This window comes from Lytechinus pictus, chromosome 2, assembly GCF_037042905.1.
Source record: "Lytechinus pictus isolate F3 Inbred chromosome 2, Lp3.0, whole genome shotgun sequence".
Taxonomy (NCBI): domain Eukaryota; kingdom Metazoa; phylum Echinodermata; class Echinoidea; order Temnopleuroida; family Toxopneustidae; genus Lytechinus; species Lytechinus pictus.
The window spans coordinates 46,033,105-46,045,618 of record NC_087246.1 but is presented as its reverse complement, the minus strand read 5'-3'; the positions used below and the strand labels follow the sequence as shown (position 1 = coordinate 46,045,618).

General features: G+C 32.4%; 1 protein-coding gene across 4 annotated transcripts in view; it reads left to right on the top strand.

Annotated features, from left to right (window-relative positions):
- Nucleotides 1-11,791, top strand: part of LOC135153129 (septin-7-like) — a 32,066-nt gene extending 20,275 nt beyond the window's left edge. The window contains exons 9-10 of one of the 4 annotated variants that reach the window (XR_010292620.1): nt 1,827-2,062; nt 8,913-11,791. Coding sequence is in view for 2 of the 4 variants with exons in the window: in XM_064094919.1 (XP_063950989.1) it covers nt 5,606-5,647; nt 8,913-8,958 (88 nt within the window). In the remaining 2 variants the exon portion in view is untranslated. Of the gene's footprint in view, nt 1-1,796; nt 2,063-5,605; nt 5,648-8,912 lie in introns of all 4 variants that reach the window. The other 3 variants (XR_010292619.1, XM_064094919.1, XM_064094920.1) reach the window with 3 other exon arrangements.
- Nucleotides 11,792-12,514: the final 723 nt, after the last annotated feature.

Sequence of the window (12,514 nt, the reverse complement as noted above, 5' to 3'; positions counted from 1 at the left end):
CTTAATCACCCACATCTTACCATCTCATTTCATCTATCGCTATCTCCATTATTCACCGTTGGAAACTTCTTTTATCTATGAGATTTATGTTTCACAAGTTTTCTGTTTTGGTTTATTCTTTTGTTTGCCGAAAGACTAGAGTGTCTTTATAGATTTTTGTGGAATATACTGAATTATGAAAAGCATATTTTTTAGTTCAAGCATCTTTGTCTTTTGTGGATAATGTTGAATTATTCAGATTTAGGAGAAAAATGAGCAATGGATCTACTTTCCTCTGGCTTTCTATTTGCCAATGAAGGATATATACTGCCCTCTTTGTCTGTAAATATACCAGGTTATTTTTACAGAAGGAATTGTGGAATCCATGGAATCTACCCCCCCCCAAAAAAAAAAAAATCATTGAAAAATCCAACTCCAGAAAATGGTCTGTCTACCTAGTTATTCTTAAAAAATAATAGGAAAAAACTAAGACAACAGAAGTCCGTTCTGTCATATGGGTTCAGTTGTATAAAATCTTTGACAATGGAATGAAAATGGATATATGTATCGGGAAGGTACCTAGATACAAAAGTCTTTACCTAAATTATTGCAATTTAAGAGTCAATGTGTGATTCCATTAATCCATTTTTATTTAGATTATATTTTGGTATCAGCTGTGAGAATTTCTAATATTTTGAGTTTCACATATTATAATTTCATCATTTAGTTGAATAGTTAAAATGAACATTTAGGTAAATGCTTTACTTTCACAATTCATCAGAATAAGATACTAGTATATACTTTATAATAATAATATTATTCTGCAGTTGTAAGGGTCTGAATTTCGGTCCAGTGGACTTTCGATTCCTTTTTTTTTTCAAGACAAGTTTTCTGGATTTTTTTTAAAAAGTTGTTAAATTGGTTTTCCTGCGATTCCACAAATCCTTTAGTCAAGTATCATCTTGAAATAAGGCAAGTGAACAACGCAGCATTGGCTGTGCCTTTATGGACTAGTCGTCTTCCTGAGAATTGAGTTACCATTGATACGCAAAGGACATTGGTTGTGAAAAAAAAGTCAATATGATACTTCTCTTTTGGTTTTTAATTCCTATATTTTCTTTTTTCTTTGATTTCAAATTTCATTTGCATTGAAGGAAAGGAGGGTAACTATGCATAAATTCTTGTCAAAAAATTTACTCTGCTTTCTGTCCTCACAAGTGAAAGTTTGAATGTATTTTACTTTTTTCACTCATTTGGTGAAGGTCAAATTATTTTCTATTCTCATCCTCTACATTCATAAATCAATTATTTTGTAGTACTTCATGCTTTTATAAGAAATAATGAGCAAAGAAAATATTGTATTCATTTCTTCCATTGACCAATTCAATCATTTCATTTTATTGGCTTGCAAGAAATGTAACGGAGTAGTCACATATATCATGCAATTTTCATTGCTTTGTATTATTCAAGCATATAATTCATAAAAAGACAAATAAAATGCATGTCTTACCATTTGCTCTTTTAAAAAACATATAAGAAATTGCCATTTTTTAATAATACCAAGCTCACTTCACATTAAATAGGCATTATCATCACTATGTAGACGAAAAGCTAAGTTTTATGAAAATCTCACTTGAATGCTAGATGCAATGCATGAAAACTATATGAAAATCAGCAATTTTGTAGGACTGGAGACTCGATGCAGTATCATCGTTTGACGTTGATCCATAAACGTGCGTTAAGTCAATGCTGTGTACGTCTGGTGTCCTGCCAGTCGGCCATCTTGCCTCATTTACATATAACCTGTGTATTTACAGACTGTGGGCCATGCAAATTGCATTCCACAGGAAGAAGAGCATACTCATGAAGCCGCCCAAGCTCTTCAGTAGTACTGCCGATTGACAGCGCCCTCTCTCGGTCGCGGGGGACACTTAACACCATTTAGGAACAAAACAAAAAAAATTAAGCGTAAAGAGAATTCATCATACACATCACCATCACATCACCTCATGCGTATGTAGCGCACCCGTAGTTTGAGGTCAAGCCTTCCCCGCGACAGAAATCTCCCCCTGCTGTTTTATTCGTAAGTTGGAATGGCGGAACTAACTTTTGCCTGCCGGTAAATGATGCATGTTAGTTGGGTATACGGACGACTCCTGTAGGGAAATGGAATTATCCATTATTTGAATTCCCGAATACATGTGATGCTGGAAACACTGCCACTATGGGGAATCGAAATACATCCTCCTTGAATATATTAGTAGATTCAGCTCACCACATAAAATAGTTGCAAAGACTAGACACATTTTGAATACACGGTGCCATTAGCATGGTTTTTACGATACTTCTTGTATTTACATGTATGTATCTATTGCACAGGGCTGCAATTCTTTTCAAGTCATCTTGAATCATCCTTATTTAGGGCTGTTAAAAAAAAATCAGAATTTCGAGAGCAAATATAGACTAATTTGGTTATCAAAGCGTCAATCGAAAATGTCTTCAAACAGACATTCATAATTTTTTTATACTAGAGTAAAGAATCTGGTTCAAGGTGGGATATACTGCATATAGTCCTTGCTGGGGTGTAACATGTTACTGCAAGTCAACCAAGCAGATTTTGTAATTTCATGATTCTGGAAATGATTTTTTGCCCTTGTTGAGCTATTTGTTAAGTGTTTTTGAAATTTCTTAAGGTAGGGTAGTTCCTAACATGGATTTGGAAGATGGTTTCACTCAGAGAATGTCCTAGAAAAAAACAATAATAATTATGCTTTCTTAAACACATAGTGGCATTGTTTTCATTTGCAAGTATTACTCAAGAATGCATCTAAATGAATGAATACTATTTTCCTATTCGAGTTGTCTGTGTACTTTGTATAATTATTGAAATCTTGGAGGATTTTGGTTGTGTTTTTGTTGCATGTTTCTAGTCTTGATTGTATATAGTCAATCTCACTCAAGTCAGCAAGTGATTTCATGAGGTTGCCTATACCTATGTTTCATTGTGCTTGCCTTTGGAAGAGCTTTCCAGTCCCGTTGTACTCTGTACACTGCATGGATAAATGCTGTTTGAAAGTTCAATGTTGAAAAGTTTTCTCAATGTGAAAGGTTCTTGTGGTATAATACCCCAACCACTTTAGTTGCTGAGTTGTAGAGCTTGTGAACTCTGTTGTATGTTTGTTAAGTTTCATTCAGTTTCAATGTGACTTTATTTGGGCATAGTACACCAAGTGTGATACTAGTACTCTGGAAATACATGTCTTTCGTATTTCAAGAATGAAAACAAGCTATGTTCGTCTTCCTCAGTTGCATGCCATTTGGCTAAAATGTGAATATCCAGGGCAGATTTAATCAGCTAGTGCCAGTGATTGTTGATATTGCGCATGATGAGCTTTTCATGAATGTTGTTATCTTTTTATGTTATTGAAGTTAGATATCCTGTCATATGACTGTCATTGATGTTCTAACCCTGGCCCTTATCCCTCAAAAAAGGCTCCAAGTTTCCTTCCCAATCGCATGCTCTCTTCCTTCAAAATCAATATTTGTCATGAGCTTTTCCTGAATGTCTTTTAATTGTCTTGTTTCTTGAGCTTCCTTGTATTGTTTTTCCATCACCTTCACTTCTATATTGCTCAGTGTTCTTGAATTTTTCTATCGTCTCAATGTTTTATTTAAGATATTTTTCTAACCATCATTGCTCATTAGATATTCACCTCTCTTCCTTTATTGTAACGTGAATGATTCAGTCCAATGACTTGGGTAATGATTTATCTGTCAAAGTGCATTAGTGCAAAGAGACATTAGTTTGGTCTGTCATATGCATTATAAAACCCAAGGGGAGCATTTCCGGGAACAAAGAGTCGGTGGTTTTTCAATGAAAAGTGTTATAAGCTACTGAAATGCTTGCATCTGATTGGCCCAAAAGCAAAGTTGTCAGGGAAAATCAGTGACAAGATGCTTCGTGAAACACACCCATCACTGCAAGGTTATGTTCAATGGTGGTGTGGCCAACCATAAAATGTGGGTGGTATACTTTGAAAATCAAATGAAAACAGTGATATAACGCAATACGACGTACCTGGGTACGTTCAGACTGCAAAGTGTAGGATTAGAGCATTGGATGAGATTGGTACAATTTCTCTGTTCATATGGATTGTGAACACAGCCTAGCATTGAGGACAGCAATCGACCATAGCAGGAAGAAGGATTATTAAGTGAAGTACAAAAGCAGATTTACATCTAGATAATCATTGATTCTTACAATAAGCCAAGAAAATTGCTGTTCAGTTCACTTTTACATAGTCTCACCTTTCTCTCAATCCATTTTGCATCAGCTATTTTTTTATATATCTCTCATTGCAAAATAGACATTTCTGTATATGTCGTATGTGTTTTATGAAGCGTAACATCTTCCCTTCTCCCTTTGTCTTTGAAGCGTGTTGCATCTTAAATGTATGAAAGAACGAACACCCTTTAATTTTTTGCGTTCTTGTTAGCTTCTTTTATAATGTCTGTGGGTTTTGCCTCATATGTGTAAATCTGTGATGGTAGTTTAAGCTTGGGGGGAAGTGGTTCTAGAAAATGCATGATTGTTATTTTTAGTACTTTTAGTCATGGATCATATGTGAATGTCACTTAATTTTAGAAGGGCAGAGAAAATTATTTAATATTTTTTCATTCCAAATACATTTCATATTGAAACCCATTATAAGTAATATGTGGGAATAATTCCTGAATATTTTTTGCCATGGTATATTTCTTCGCAATAGATCATCATTGCATCAAACCTCACATCCTTACATTATTCCAATTTTAGCCACTCAAGGCATCATTAAACTATTTTGTCTTTCTCAAACTATCGCTCTGACATAATTTCTTGCATCATACAGTTCTTGTACCATTGACATCAAGTGGTATTGTGTGTAAAATCTGTATAATTTGTACATACATGTAACACCATTTATTTATTCATTTATTGATTACTCCAAACAACACTCATGATAGATGTTTTCATCACTTATTTACTCATACAATTTTTTTATTTCAAAATTAGGTTTCACAAAATAGACAGTAGACAAGTATGAATTAGGATTCGGATGATTTTATTTAGGGACATAAGTATGACATTCCTACATCTCCAAATATCTTTTAAATGGTTTACCCCTCTTTCATTTATGTATTTTAATATTCATGATAGTATGATCCATTCATTTACTTTTTTTTATTTCCTGTGTCTATTGAAAATATTGAAAATAAAATTTGCAGTTGTCTATCATTATTTTTACTTCATTATATTTGTTTTATATTTTATGTATTAATTTAGTAATTTTATTTTTTATTATTTCTTTATTTTATTTTTCATTTTATTATTGTTATTAGTATCATTATTATTTTTTTTTTGGGGGGGGTACATTTTCACAAAATCACATAATCACATATTCCAAGTTATAATATATCATATCAAGCATACTATATTACACAATATAATGGCAAGCATGAACATACTTCCAGTTTGATATAATTCCATCGATAGACTACAAACCATGAGCATTGTATTCCTTAGAAAAATATTTCATTGTGAATTCTATACAATCCAATGCTATTTTTTGGTTTCGTGATTTGATAGAAAACCGTTGAGCAAGAGGTGGTCTCTTGATGCTTCCCAAAGGTAAAGTCTGAGGCTTTTCTGAGTTGCAGTCCAATTTTGGCGCTGTTGCTTTATTACTATCATGTTTGTGTTTTGTTTTTTTTTCATTTGATTTTGATAGGGCTGCACGATACAATGATAATTGCACATTGATGAATAAATGGTAATTGGTTTTCCAATTTCATGATAATTTCTAAATTCAAAAGATTTTAAAAGAAATCCTGGGGTTATTGACCAGTTGAATATTAGATTTAGATTTAAAATGGATTTAAATATATATAGCTAAATATTTGAATTTAAATATATTCACATTTAAAGTTAATCCGTAAGATTTAAACATAACCCCATTATTCGGGCAGTCAGTATTCACAGGCGATCTGGATTTATTTCAAATCCTTGAAATTTTGAGGGTAAAATAACTTGACAACGCACGGGTGACCTGTTTGTTATGCTTGTATAACACTTATTTTCAATAGGTCCTATCCTGTCATTTACATGTGATGTCTCCTATCCATGGGTTGAAAAAATTGGTTTGAAAGGTTTTCATATAATACGCCTCTTGTCTTAAAGCTGTACATGTAAGTCAGGGGAAGAATGTCATAAAAGGCAGGAATTAATCATATTTCCTTAAACCAACTGACTAGAGCTCAAGTGTAAGGGTTAGGCCTCTGAAATTATCGGCACTAACACCCCCCTCCCCACCAAGTCCAGTTTACTTTGATGCTACCATTAGCTGAAAAAAATGGTATGTGTAAACACAATTTCAATTATTCCTGAGGGATGATACATCGTGCAGCCTTAGCTTTTAATCACTTCTGCAGATCACCCGCTAACTGAGACAGCATTCAGCACAAATAGTCGCTTGGTTTTTCATTTGGAATTATATATTTGATTATGATACCAATTGCAGAATCTGGTATTGATATGTTTTATATATATTCTGTTTGATAATTGATCTGTTAAGATTGTAATCTCCTAGACACTGTGCTTTTACTAATACATCTTATGACTTTGTTTTTGAAGAATTGTTTTTGAAGAGAGTATTCTGAAACTAACCAAGTACATGAGCCTTCACACGTGCTAAGATTACTATACTGAAATATGATTTTGTTGAAATTATGATGTTTGATATTCATTTACCTAATGTGCACCAGTATTTCTTACTGGGATTGGATTTTATACTTTACACTTTTGTTTTCATATCAATTATCGACTACATTCATTGAGAATGATATGTTTGCAGAGTAGGTTTCATACATTTCAATGTTTCATACATTCTTGAAATGTTTTTTTTTGTATAACTTTTTTTACTTTTCATGGTTATTTCAATTTCACAATACATGTGTACATATTTTTTTCAGAAAGCACTCTCATACACAAATACAGTTATGTAAGATTTGTACATGTACCAGATATTATCACCATTAAGTTTCTAAATGATTATATCCTTTTCACAATCATAGTACTTATTGTAAATGGGACCAAACAAAACCAATTGATATACAACTTAATAGATGGAAAACAAGGGATTTAAATTTTGCATGTTTTAAATTCATTCTTTTTTGTTGCATTTGTTTCTTTTGCTTTGTTTACAGTGTTTGTTTGATTTTAGCATGCTATTGTTTTTTTTTAATTATTATTTCATGTTTGTTTCAGTGAGAGTCAGTATAAAAATGTTGTGAAGATTGTGGTCTTTGTAGACTGACTAGTAACCACCAATGATGATATTTGATTTTTTTTAAAATAAGCGGATTCTAGGGATGCCGTTGTAAAAAAGAGAGAATAAAAATAAATACAAAAGTAAAAAATCTTCTTAACATGGTGAGGATTGAGCAAGAACTGGTTGTGGCATTAAAATATTTTCCACTTAAACGTGAATGCATTTCCAAAATGCCTGTATTCATCAGCTTTAGTGTTTGTCAATTACCCTTTTCATTTTGAAACCCCCCCCCCCCACACACACACACACACACATGCCCTGAACAGAACCTGCCTTTCTCTTTGCTATTTCACTGCTGCATGGAAATTCCTGCAAAGAAAGATTTTTTTTTAAATTCTGTATTATTTCTGGTATCCACGATAAACATTGGTTACAGCAAGTAGAAGTAGTAAGCATTTCATAATCTTCAAAGCACTCCCCCCCTCTTACAGATCATTCCCAGTTTTGTTCTCGTATCAGTATTATTGTTTTGCTAATATTTTGTTATTCATATTATGTTGCACAGAAGTAGAACAAAGAGAGTGTTTTGTATCGTCTGAATATAGTACTGGTACCAAAATGATTCTAGGTTTCTTACTCATTTGAAAAGCTATCCAATGAGCATTTATCATCTTAATTGCTGGACAGTTATATCTCTGTCTGATATGGTAGTACATTTGTAACCTTCCTCAAAACCAACACTAAGTCACCTGGCAAGGCTTCTGGGAAATAGCCCAAATAATAACTTGTCTCTGAAAATCAAAAGTTGAAAAGTTAGCTATTTTAAATGAGTAACATTTTACCCCATTCTAGCAAAGTTACCGATTTAAACCAGAAATTAGATACAAGTTTTTCTTTTACAATTTTTTTCCCCCTGACTAATGGAAGTTTTATCCAAATTGCACAGAATGCATGAGCCATGCATTAGTGAACCCATACTTCAAACCTCCGTTTTTTGTTTTTTTTTCAATATTTTTCTGAAGCTCTTGCTAAAATTCTTCATTAAATCAGGTACTTGTCTAGTTTATTGTTGATCTATTTTGTTAAGCTACATATACTTTCAAAGCTTAGGATCTGCATTTGTTTATTTTTTACTTTTTTCATGAAATTAAAATATCTGAAAATTCATTTTGGACTTATTGTTGGATTTGAGATGAAGTTGCACAGCAAGATCCATCCCATTCTCTTATGTCAATCCGTAATTAAGCTACGAGTCATCAAGTCTAAAAAAAAAAAGAATATAATTTTGCAGCATGACGTGTACTATTTTGCTCCTAGAATGATAGCATGATATTTGTTGTAATGTTTATAACAACTCAATGTGCATTGTGCCATCTGTTCTGATGCGTTAGTAATCTATGTGCATTGTCTCACTTTTTTTTACATCAAGAGGTTTGATTTTGCTGAAAATGAAATGATCAATCTTTCTCATATTTTCTCCTTTCTTTTCACTTCAACATTTCCATTTCATTCTATCTCTCTATCCTTTGTCTATCGCTTAATCTTTTGTTCTCATCCTTATCGCTGCACTCCTAAACATGACTCTCACTCTCTCTTTGTCTTTTTCTCTTCATTTGTCTCATACAGGACACTGGATCCGAAAAAGGCCAAAGGAAAGAAAACTATATTTTGAATACGACAAGACCATTCATCCATTCATCGCAATCTCCAAGACCTTTTCTTTTTTTCAATTATATATTTCTCTATGTCCAGGAATTTTATGTGGTTATCTGTCTCGTATTGATCCCTACCCCCCCCCTCCCCCCTCCCCCAAGTATCTGAACAAATGGTCATAGCATGGCAAGTTATGTAATATGAGAAATCGGGACATTATTGGTAGGATTATCAGTCAACTATATATATATGGATAAAATTTTAACCACAACCCCAATATTGAAATCTATTGATTTTCATTAGTGGGAACACTTCTGATCGTGGTTCAGCATATATTCTAAATGTATGACGCCATCTTACACAATATTATTAAAATTAAGAAAAGTAAGGTGAAATAAATTGAAATTGATTTTGATCAATCAAAGAATGAAATGTGAATTTGTATCTAATACATAATTTATAAGGAAATTTAAATCAGAGGTATTTTATTATCATTGTGATTTTTCTACTTAGACATTGTTTCGTGGACATGAATTACATTTACAATGATATTTAACATGTGTATTCATACCATTGCCCAAATTCATGCCCACGTATACAGGAATGTTCTTTATTATTGGGTTTATTTTTTTCACATTGTCCTTTTCATCAAAAGAAAAAAAAATGGTATAAGAAAATTCCTGTACAATATTGCAATTGTAATAGATACTAATGTTTTCTAAAAGAACTAGATGTCATGAGACATTGATTTCTTTATTATTGAAATTATTATGTTCTGTAAGATATACCCCTGTTTGTACGATTAATTATTGAATATGTCACCTCAAGCATTTCAGTGTCACAGTCAGTTATCTATCCTGTAGATGAGTGTTGGAATAACAGTTGAATTCATGACAATAGAAATTCCCAGTGAATCAAATGCAAGTGCACCCTTCCTTTAATAGCATTAAATTATCATTAGTCATTCAAAATGAGAATTGGGCTTTATTTGTTTTTGACTTGTGGTCAAGTTTCTCTTTAAATACCTGTGTTGGAATTTAACAAGAAAATCAGAAGATGTTACATGTATGTGGGAAAAAAAAAAGAATCCCAATCAAAATGTAGGGTTATTCTTTTTCATTTTCTATTTTCTTTAAGATACCATACCTCAGTGCAGCTTAAACATCTATTCTAATCATAGATGTGCTTTTCTTTTATGTGTTGTTCTATACCCCTCTTTTATTGTAATCTAATGTTTTAGTCATGGTGCTCTTTCAAGCTTCAATAAATGTTAAAACTTACTTTAATTATTCTTTTAGAATTATGTTAGGAAACAACCAAGAAATTTATGCGATAATGAATGATTTATTTGTGTTCAGGTGTTAGCGTTATGAGACTGAATACAATAATAAATGTCAAATCATGAACACCAAATCTTTTTCATAGGTGTTGAAGGTGACACTAATTTGACACCAACCAACACTAAACCTGTAATTTTCCCCTCAACTTTTGTATTGTTATTGTAGATATTCTCAAGAACTTATATGTTCCTCCATAATGGTTAGAAGTCACTTTTTTTAATATATATGTATCAGCAATTATTCTCATGTTCCACAATAACCTTAGCAACTAACATAGGCGTTAGCATGTTGAGGTTTTCTTTGTACATTACCACATTGTATTTCTGAAGTCTATCTGCAGTATAGTTGACAAAGTACATCTTGCGAGCAATCAGGCTTCCATGTGTTAAGTTTATTTTGAAAGCCACAATTTTTCAGTTTTCTCTTTCTTCACGACTATTTGAATAACACATGTGCCTATGGTATTTATTATTTTTTATCGAAACAATGATGAATATGTGCTTGTATAGATTGAATGTCTTGTACCTCTCCAATACATGTATGCATCTATTTTATAACTGTCATAACTACTAATAAAATGTCTGTAGCAAAAAGATATGTACATGTAGATAGAGCCCAGACATTACATAGCATTGTAAGCTTTTATACATCAGTCTTTATAGTGGTCGTAGCGCCAGGAACCAATCGGCGTTATTTTACTGGAGTATATACATATCTGTACATATTATGTAATTTAAATTGCAAGGTTAAGCCTAAAGTGCTTTTCCAACACGTTTTTTTTTATTTGCGGGACTACATGACTTCATTTATGAATGAATCTGGCCAAAAAATCTTTACCCCCTTTTGTTTTTTAGAAATTCATTTGAATGTATTTTTATGTCACGTTTCTGTTTGAATAGGTATACATAAACAGAGGAATCTATAAAAATGCTGCTTTTGTTATGAAATTTGGTATGTTTTGGGGAAAAGGTGAATTGGTGTAGGTTGTATGTTCACCTTCACATAGTTTCAAGGATACATGTTTTTAACTATTGAAGCCTATAGATCTTGAAATCACATAGACATGGGACCTTGACATATCTCAGCAAACATTAATTCTTGCTGATGAAACTTTTTTTCCTCTACAGCAAGCACCAGTTTCATATGAATTATGCAAAATAAAAAGTATTATTTGGCCATATTACGAAGCTTCACTCGATTCTTAAAATAAATATAATATACGGTGATGGGTATGAAAATAATAGCTGTGATATATCTCAGAAACAATTTATACAGAAATGTCCAAGTGATCTTATTTTTTATGAGAAGTAAGTCATGATATTATTCTAATATTTGATTTTTATGTGGAATACATTCAATATTTGTATACATGCTTGAATGTCCCCTATGTCTTGTACGTACAAAAGTAATGTACATATGATATAAACCACCAAGAATATGGACTAAAAAAAATACAATCTGTTTTATTTGACAAACTTTGATTGAATAAAGTTTCCCATGTTATACATTCAATATCTTCTGTTACTGATTCGCTCTTTATTCGAAGTCTTTGTCGAGATATATATTTGTGTTTAATATGCTGTTTGTATGTTCATCTGATAATTCTTGGTGGATTTGTGTGTCTAATTGAGTTTTTTCGGACGTGTAGACATCAATCAGATATTATTACATACATCTAGGACTGACCTATAACATCACCGTCTAAGACACGACTCAAAACTCAAACCTCTGCATCAATTTGTTACTCCCCCACGCAGCTTGGATTACAGGCTCTTGCTACAAACAATGCCAGATGACTTTACCCTCCCCCCGGAAAAGAGCCTGAACCTCGGCATTCAGGCAATTGAACCTTAACAGAGTTTGGTAATTTGGCCCCACATCACAGAAATTATGAATTTTGACTGCCGTATGGCAATTAATGAACAATTTTTAAATAATGATGTATTAAGAGAAAAAAAGAAAAGAAAACAATAGGCCTATTTGTTTTCTATTTGTGACCTGCCACCCCAAAACCAACAATAAGTCAACCAAAATGAATATTGTGATTTTTATTGAGCTTGAAAATTCACTTCCTAAGCTTTAAAATGATTTATTATATGTTAAAATTGACCAACAATAACCATTACAAGTACTCGCTTGAATGCAGAGGAAATTCATTTTCAGAGTATGAAGAAGAATTGCTCTTTCAGATAAGCTATTTTTTTAATTTTTTGTTTTGGAGACTAAATTACTATT